This window comes from Myotis davidii, unplaced genomic scaffold (genome assembly GCF_000327345.1).
Source record: "Myotis davidii unplaced genomic scaffold, ASM32734v1 scaffold32, whole genome shotgun sequence".
In the NCBI taxonomy this organism is placed as follows: domain Eukaryota; kingdom Metazoa; phylum Chordata; class Mammalia; order Chiroptera; family Vespertilionidae; genus Myotis; species Myotis davidii.
In genome coordinates, this window is record NW_006286587.1 from 9,408,027 (window position 1) to 9,417,849 (window position 9,823).

Genomic DNA, 9,823 nt, shown 5'->3' on the forward strand with positions numbered 1-9,823 from the left:
AGTGAATAATAGGTTTGAGTAATGCAATGTCTAGAGGCTGGAACAGTGAGAAGATTCTGAATGTGTATGGAGAAGGGTATAGATGGACGAGCTGGCATAGGGTATTAGGGAAGTTAGCAGCAGAGCTGAGCATCCGTAGCCTGGCTACCATGGTGAAGTAAACCGTGATTCACTGACTGCCCTGTCAGTACCTCATCAGCTGGTGATTGTGTCCCATTGCCAACAGCACAGACCTCCACCTTGAATCACTTAGCTAAAGAGGGCTTCTCCCTTTTTTATTGATAATCAAATTAGAGTTAGAGTCACAATAAGAAACTGGTACTGGTGCTATAACATTGTCAAGGTTAACATTAGTGTTGATGATAGGGGTAAAAGAAGTTCAGAGATCACCATTCCATGACTGGTATGATGACTCTACAATGCCCTCAGGGACCCAGGCCCCTCCATCTTTCCCTTCAGACTTCATCCTCATTCCATTCGAGCATTTATATCCACATTTCAAGCAGGAGAAGGTGGAAGAGAGAAAGGTAAAAGACAGACTGACTCTGCCTCCAATTAGCAGTACCATCCAGCACCTTCCACTTACATCTCATTGGGCAGGATTGTGTCACATCATCACCCCTGGCTGCATTGGATGCTGGGAACTATAGTTTTAACCAACACTGTGTCACCTACACAAACACTGAGTAAGAATGGGAGGAATGCATATTGGGTAGACAATCCCAATGTCTGCCACAATACTGCCATCCAAGGCAACATACATGAAGCCTATGTTATTATTAGTTTATTCCTATTTTAGATAAGAAAAGCTGTAAAATAATGCACAGAGATGGGGAGCATCAGCAGTGGCTGGATAATTTGGCCACTGTGCATCAACGACCTCATCACTTGAACAGTGCCTTTGTAGAAACCATATAATAGCCTCAGTTCTTCTGTTTCTCTTTTTATTGGCAGTCACAGCTCTCAAATTAGAGTTGCAGAGAGAACACTGCTACTGGAGCCATAGCACTGTCACAGATTAAAGGTCAAGCCAAAGACACATTGTGGGTAAAGAAATATTTTCCTAAACTAAGTAAACCTCCCTCATGTCATTTGAATTTAGGTGAAATGAATCCTGCGGCACTTTGGGAGGAGCGGTGGCATATTTTTTCTTTGCTTCCTAGACTTTCCTAAGCTATTGTCTTCAAGAAAGGATGTTTGCTTTCCTGAGTAAAGCACAACTATTTAAATCTTTACTTAGAGATACACACTTCCTAAGGATCTTCACTCTGATAGTATCATTTAAGTGGAACACCCAGTGAGTGAGCTTGGTGAGAGATGAGTGCTGTCCATCAGCGAAGACCTCTGGAAGAAAATTGTGCAGTGTGTCCTTAAGAAAGGATGAAAAGCCCTAGCCAGTTTGGCTCAGTGGATAGAGTGTCAGCCCTCGGACTGAAGGCTCCCGGGTTCGATTCTGGCCATGGGCATGTACCACGGTTGCAAGCCCCATCCCCAGCCCTGGTGGGGAATGTGCCAGAGGCAACCAATTGATGTGTCTCTCTCACATAGATGTTTCTCTCTGTCTCTCCCTTTCCCTCCCACGCTCTCTAAAAATCAATGGGAAAACATCCTCTCGTGAGGATGAACAGCAAAAAAGAAAGGCTGAAAAGACCTCTCCCTGCATTATTGGTAGATCCAGTCTGTCATCTCCCAGCCCAGATTTAAAATCTATACCATCAAAATAATGGCTACTCCAGAATTGTGTTATTGATTGAATAAAGTAGAGTTTCATGTTATGTGGGCCATGCTAAGATACCTTCCCCATTCTAGGACTTCCAGTTTCTGAAGAGTCTGGGGGCATGCCATTACAGGAAACCAGGGTTTCTAGATAAATATGTTTTGGTAGAGATGCAGGAGTAATTCAATAGTCAGAGAATGTGATTAGCATTTCTTATTACTTCCCATCTGCCAAATCCTTTATAAATATGGAGCTTAGGGTGGGGGAGGGTGGGCAGGGAGAGGGGAGGATTGGAGAAAGATGGAGAAAGGCCACAATTGCATGCCTAACTCAAGCCAAAACATACTTTAGCCCCAGTCTCTTCCCGGCAGAGGCGCTTGTGGCCTGAATTGTCCAGCCAATCGCCTAACTCTCTATTTGTCTTTTCATGTGTAGATACAGCCCAACCTGAGTTATCTTGCCCATCCTGCTGGGGGGGTCCAGGACTCTCCATATAATCTGCTCTGTCTTACATGGGGGATCATTGAGCCGCAGAGACGTTGAAGGGTTTTCTTGGTCCCTGGCTGAGCCAGGATCACTCTGTGGTGGAGTATTGCGTACCAGGAAAAATTCCAGAGCCAGATCAAGAAACCAATCAGATGTGATTCTCATTTTATCAGTTATCTAAGCAAAATGCCAAATAGCAGCAAAAATACATTTCTTATCTCTTCTTCTAAAGTATGTTCAGTAGGAGAAAGAGTACTTCATCAGAGGGAAAAAGAAAGAGAGTTTCATTTTTAACCCAATGAAGGAGCAACTCCTAGGTGCTACAGTGCAGTTAGGGCTAGGTTTGCCGGGGATCCCCCAAGCAACTGGCAAGCAAATCTTGACCCCCTTGTGAGACTTACATTCCCAAATCCTGCGCAAGAAATTTTCCTTGAGAATCCATCGTCCTCATTAACACTGTTGGGGAGTTTTAGGGTTAGGGAAAAGCAAGGGAACAATCACACTTAGTTATCTCTCATTGGGCTGTGATAGTTATTATGTTGAGGAAAGACATGTAGCGTGTGTTCTCTCTCCCTCTCTCTCTCTCTCTCTCTCTCTCTCTCTCTCTTTCTCTCAAGCCAGGGCAACTCCCTCTATGAGGATGTGCCAGGAGACAAAAACTATGGCAGAAGGTGGCTGAAAAGGTTAACCAAGACACTGCCCCCACCCACATCTCCTGGCCAGAAGGCAAGGGCAAGCAAAAACATGCTGAGAGCATTCACCAAACCCTCTGCAACTTCATGTTTTAAAGAGGAGACCGCAGACATGCCGTCTATCCCAATCCTCTTCTTGGCCTCTTGGAACATCCACAAAGCTGGTTCCTGTACCAGTGAGTTTATTCCTCAGTCCCATTTCTGTTGGAGATACAGAATAATCCCTTCCATCACGTTTGCTCTCTAAGAAGATATTTATCTGCTGCATGAGTTTCATCCTCAGTCCATGCTTGACCTTGGGGACTCAGTGTCAGGAGTGTTTTGATAACACACATAACCCTTTGGCTGGGTCAGAAGCCCTGTGGTGGGGGCGGGGAGTGCGTGTGGAGACAGTGTGCTGGAATATACGCTCCAAACCCCAAAACATGCCCAAGAATAACAAGGACATTAACCACGGACCCAAGGGTTGGTGAAATTCTATCTTCACATCTCCCTCCACCAGTAAACATGAACATGCCATCCCCGAAGGGATGGAGGGAGCCTCCAGCACAAGGTCCAGAGAGAATGCGAGGTGAAGGGCTGGTTTGGGAAAGAAGTCCAGCAATTTCTACACTTCAGTCACTGGAAAAATTCCCCCCAAGTGACAACTAAATAGAGACATTTTTCACTAGTTGGGGAAAACAACAGGCTTGCACTTTTCAGAAAAAAAGACATTAAAATTTTAGAATGCCATTTTGTCACTTTTTTTCAGCTACCCCCATCTCTTCATCTTCATCTTCATTTCATGCTGTTCTCCCCTCCTTCACTCCATACCAGCCTCACTGGCCTGCTTTCTGTCCTTCAAATGAGCCACGTTTATCCCCACCTCAGGACTGTCTTGCTTGTTATTCCTTCTACTAGAATGTCCTCCACCCAGATCTTTGCAGGATGCCTTCTTCTCTTGTTCAAGTCTCGTGCCAGATGTCACCTTCTCAGACACATCCCCTCGCTACCTAACAGTGTCCCCAGCTGCTCTCTATCATTTTCTTCTTTCTTTTCTTCTTAGCAGTCACCACTCTTTGATCTGATTTTATTGACTTCTCCATATATTTATTGTTTATATATTTCAACTAGATGTATACTCCAAGAGAACAGGACCCACGTCTGCCTTGTTTATGGCTGTATCTCCTGTGCCTAACATATGGTTGGCATTTGTTGATTGGATGGATGGAAGGGAGGAAGGAAGGAGGAAGGAAGGAAGAAAAGAAGAGATGAGTGAATGGATGAATGCATATAATCAATGATTTGGCTCAAGTATTTTATTCAGTTTGGTCAGATCTTTTGCTCCATGACCCACACCAAAGAAACAAACTCTGGACTATAGGATGATAACTTAAGCCGGAGTGGTTAATCAGTTGAAGCTGTGAAAGGAAGCCATAATTCTAAATGAGCACCTACTGTCCTTCAAAATAGTACTTTTGTGTTGATGTGCTTGATGCTGAATACATAACCCATAACTCATTTACCTTCAGAAAATTGCCAAGAAGCAGGCTGGAAGAAGTTGCCCAATGATTTATAACTCAATTATTGAAGATGGAGAAATTAAACCACAGGGGAATGAAAATGAGTTGGGAATACCATCCTGGCTTCATTCCAGCCACTGCAATTGTCCTTGCTCACGAATTTAATAGACTGCTAAGGGTGATGTTTTAAAATCGTGCCCTATTTATTTGTTCATTTTCTTGTTTGTTTTAGAATAACCTCAATTTGGAAGGTGACTCTACGTCAGAAAGCAGCTTTCCTTTCTCCAAAGAAGCACCCGGGGAGCATCTGGACCACCAGGCGGCACACCAGCCGCTCTCTAGACAGCGATTCCAGCCCGAGACTGGGCACCCTTCATTGCAGAGAGATGGTCCAAGATCTTTCCTCCTTGATCTACCAAACTTTCCAGATCTTTCCAAAGCCGATATCAATGGGCAGAATCCAAATATCCAGGTAAGGCTCAGCAGCTGAAAAGTGCAAGAAAATGAAACAGTCCATCTCTTTGTTGCCTGATCTGATTTCAAAGCAACCCCTGCCTTCCCTCACTTTTCTTGTTAACCCCTTAATGACTCCTGCTTATGATCATGTTATCTCTGTAAGAATAGTTGTGAATTTCGTCTACGTAACACCCTTGATTGTGAGATACACCATTATTTGATAAACCCCTAAAAAAAGGAAAACATTGCTAATTAAATTATGACAAACCGATGATTATAAGATACAGTCTTATATCAGAGGCGTTAAAATGTAAAAACCACACAAAATAATATGCCCTGAAATTGAAGAAATATGGTAGCTGTGGAAAGGGCCAATCCAGCATGTGAGTAGCTGAGGCAAATCATCGCATGATGTCATCACATGAGGTGCCCAGGCGGCCCTCTCCCTCACATGCCTCTCTAGCTTGCGTTGGACACCAGAAATGCCTTCAGGGGGTGACAACACTTCAGTGGCTCCAAAGTGTAAATGGCTGATAAAGAATTTTTTGATAAGAAGGGAGGTGAGAACAGACATTCCTAAGGGAGAGATGAACGCACACCACCAAGGTGGAATGGGGTGGAGCTGAGGGAAATAGGCGGCTATTCAAAGGGGTGCCTGGGGTTGAAAAAGATACTATTCACCTCCACCGAAATAGCACCGTAGACTGCGAAGCAGATGTTGATCCGAATGGACTCTCCCAACACCCTGATGAAGCACGTGTCACTTTTTCAAAACTGTCAGCCAGGTAGTCAGGCCTCAGGAAGTTACTCTGGTGTGCCCAAGGTCACGCGGCTCCTAAACCATAGTTGGGGGCTCAAATCCAGTCTCTCCGGCTCTCGGGTATACTCACCCCACCAATTTGTGTTTCAGGGACAGGCTTCTAAGTTTCCATTCTGCTTGGATCTCCCTCTGTTCCTCCCAGAGATGGTTCCATGAGAGCTGAGAGAGGTGCTTTCTCCTGGGCAACCTGGGCCCGTGCAGCTCCCATTCTCTTCTCTCTTGCCTTCTTCCCTACTCTTCAGCTTTGCTCTTAATTCTTTCCATTTGGGGAGGGACAGCTTTTCCTGATTCTTCCTCTCTGCCTGAGTTTACACGACAGAAGCTTCCTGAACCTGACCCCAGAGGAATTGGTTCTTAATTAAGTTAATTGTCTCTCTCCCTCAAGATGGCCCCTCTCTCCATGACACCATTTTAGATCAGGTTTCCTTGACCAGAGTTGCTTTGCTTATAACACCAGTGTCCTGGTGACTACCAAATACCCCTGGGATTACATCTCAATTAGAATATGTAGGCCAACCCCTACTGCATTAAAAATGCTGGGTTAGGTTCTGAGAAATTAAGAAATGTAAGGCGTTTTTCCTTTAGGAAATGACATGGGTGTGAAAATCCCAGCTACCACCGAAGACTGTGTGGGAGACAAGGGATCATGGAGACAGAGGGGAAAAAATCGCTATGTTCCATGGTGCACAGACTGAATAGATGGGCAGATGTAGGGCAGGGCAGTCAGGGTTGATGGTACAGAGGTGGACAATGGTTTGGAGGTCACTCTTTGACAACCCATGCACAGAAATCGCTGCATGCCCCAATTAATATGTCTGATGAGTCTTCCATTGTGCTCATTGATTAATTGGAAAAACAGGCCTTTTGCTCCACTGCCCTCTCTCCAGGAACTGGCCACGTGGCTCTCTGCTAAAAAACAATGGATCCACTTGGGGGAGGTGCAGATTGGGGGGGAAAAGAAAAAGCCCAGACATCTCCTTATTGTTGCTCAACATCACTTTCCATCATGCATTTATCCACAGGAAGTGATTTTTCCTTGTCCATAGATTTTATGAGACCAGACTACCCTTACCTCCAAGGTGCTTAGGCCATGCCTGGAACAACAACTTTAGACCTTCTATGGCTCACAATTTTTCTCCAGAGGTGGGACATGTCACTGTGGATCTTATTGCTGAGGACTGAGCTATGAGTGTAATAGAGTTTAAAATGGCTAATGTAAAGTTATGAGAATATGCCTGGATGCAGGGGAACACCAGGCCTTAGGAATGCTTCCGCTCACAGACATGTGTCTAAGTACTTGGGCTTCCCCTAAGAACCAAATTTCTCAGGATCCTCTTTCTCTCTCCCAGATAAATTCACCCTTCAGGAAATCCCCATATGCCATAGACCGCACAGGGACTCTTTTAAAAATATTACCTAAATGTTAGGGAAGAACAGTGGTGTAAAGGCAATGAGGATCCATGGAGCTGGGAAACCCACATGACTTTTCCAAAAAGAAGAAAAAGGAGACTGCGCAATGCTGAGCCCTCTGCAGCTCACATGGCAGAGCTGTGCGTGAGCTCCAGAGAGCAGTCAAGGTTGTGATTCATTTTGATCATCTTAACTGTGTTGTTTAGCCGAATGGGAGGTAAAGAATTCTTCAGAATGGTTTCACCTGGCTTCCTGAGAATGGAGGTGGCTGCTGGAGCTCACAGGTATGGAGAAAACCAGAGAGACAAGGAAGCAGAGAATTGAGTGGAGGACGAATTATGGTTCCCTCTGGCAAAGGCTTCTGGACTTTTATCAACTGCAGCTTCCCCACGTGCTGTCACAAAGCTGTGGCTGCAGAGATAGTACAAGCAGAAATTATTTACCCTCCTCCCCTCTGAGACCCCCAGCCACCTGTTCATATAGACTTAGAACAGGTGAAACATAACAATCGGTGCTTTGTTCTCACTCTGTCTTACCTCCTCCATCATTTCCCCCTCACACCAGGTGCTGCTTCTGAGAGAAATGCTTTGGAACACAGGGTAGGAAGAGCAACAGAGGAACAGGGCCACACCTAGGAGGTCCCAGACTTTCGAGTTACCCTTTGAACAGCAAAACTCACCATGGCCCCCCAAAACATAGGTTCCCCATAGCTCCAATATCAGGGTTGTTGGCAGAATGGCTTAAGAAATTAAGAAAACTCTAACCCAGATACCATGAAAGTAAAAAAAAATCCCAAAAGAGTAGGCCAACACCATCTTTTTGCCCGCTGTCCAGTTGGGGGAGTGCCTGTCTCTTTGCACAATCCCTGCTTCTGTTAACCTTCCACAGGAAGTGCAGAGGGTGGGGTGGCCTGTGTTTTATTGATCAAATGGCCTGTTGGCCCTAGGGCAGCGGTTCTCAACCTGTGGGTCACAACCCCTTTGGGGGTCGAATGACCCTTTCACAGGGGTCACCTAAGACCATCGGAAAACACATATATAATTACATATTGCTTTTGTGATTAATCACTATGCTTTAATTATGTTCAATTTGTAACAATGAAATTGGGGGTCACCACAACATGAGGAACTGTATTAAAGGGTCGCGGCATTAGGAAGGTTGAGAACCACTGCCCTAGAGAAAAGAAAATCGAGCTGCATTTCCGGCCTCCTCTTTCTAGACCACAAAAGGTTAATGTCCGTCACTCAGAAAGATGGTCAAAGAATGAAGCAGCTGCTACCCTTCCCTAGGTCTGCGTGTAAGTGTGTGTGAATGCACATACACAGGGGTGGGCACGCACAGGCACGCACACACACACACAGGCACAGTGCTGGCCCCATGCACCACTGCCCTTGAGTAAACCAATTCCCTGGTGGTCTTTTAAAAGATGAGGTACTTCCTAAAAGGGGGTGATGGTTTCCGCATTGGCAGCTCTCGCTCCTTCCTGCAAGCACTTCTCTTTTGTTGAAATCCACTGGTTTGACACAGGCTGATTCAGCGAAGCAGACAGCCCTGCTGGTCACCGTGGTCCCCTGAAAGCATTTTCTCTCCCTGGGGAGCGGAGTGAAGACAGGTGAAGGCCGCTTCAGTGGGTTGGCCTCCGCTGCCAAGGCCCGGGCCTGTCTCCCCCTTCCTCTGGCAAACTGCCCTTCACCCCCACCTATTTATGTCTGACTGGAGCCGGGTAGCTGAACAGGAATTCGATACCCCTCTCTCTGAACCACCCCCAACCCCTCCAGTGTCTGGAAGCATTTCCCACGCCCCAGGGCTGGGGGCCACTGTCCCTCCGGCCAAACAGCCCACACCTTTCCAAAGTGACAATGCTGAGTCCAGGCAAAGGCCACATCCCTCTTGGGCCTCTTGACTTTTATTTTAGGAAGGGAAATCCTTTTAAAAGCCCTGCTTTGTAGAGCTTTTTCAAACGCCCCTAAGCCAGGTGGCCTCCATTCCAAGTGGGCCTGGCTCTCCATTGTAAAAGACTGGCTTCAGGCTGTGGAAATGAGTGAGGGGAAAAAACAACCATGTGCAAAATAGAAAGAAATAGCCTCAAACTCCTGAACCCAATCTCCATATTAAATTTGAAACAATACTAGAGGTAGGGTTTTGTTTAAAAAATAAATCAGTCAGGAAAGAAAAGAGATCCCCCAGGACAAGTTACACTTGAACTTTCATATCCTTGGCTGGGCTTCGGTCTGTAGCTGATGGTCAGATAGCAAAGACAAAAATCTCTAAAATAAACTCATTATTAGGCTTACTGCATCAGTTCATTACCACGGTAGCTAGTCACAACCAACTATTTCTCTTTTTTGGATCGAGCTGAGATTGGTATTCATTTCAACCAATATATTTATTTCTTTTCTTCCATTGAGAGAGACTTAAAAATAGTCATCTAAAGGCCTGGGTATGTAATCTGGGGCCTAATCCTTTGCTGGAGACTATCTTCCCTGGGTGCTCTGTGTTCCTGTGGAATCAATTCACCTCTCAGGGAACTACCAACTCATGCCCGCCTAGTCACCAAGCTCACAAAGCTTACAGGACCATCGAGCTAGAAGATTCTCTCTTGTTCAGGTGGTCAAGTCTTTTGTATTTTGTAGTTTATTATCAGTTAGACTGAAAATTGTGTTAGTTTCCCTAAGAAAGTGCTTTTTGGAGAAAGTATAATAAATGTTCTTAATACATGTTTTAACTATCCAAAGAAAGA

General features: G+C 45.3%; 1 protein-coding gene across 1 annotated transcript in view; it reads left to right on the forward strand.

Moving 5' to 3' along the window:
• Positions 1-359: 359 nt before the first annotated feature.
• The window catches only part of ISM1 (isthmin 1, angiogenesis inhibitor), a 30,642-nt gene continuing 21,178 nt past the window's right edge, over positions 360-9,823 (forward strand). The window contains exons 1-2 of the mRNA XM_015560227.1: positions 360-527; positions 4,630-4,869. Coding sequence (XP_015415713.1) covers positions 360-527; positions 4,630-4,869 — 408 coding nt within the window. The remainder of the gene's footprint in view (positions 528-4,629; positions 4,870-9,823) is intronic.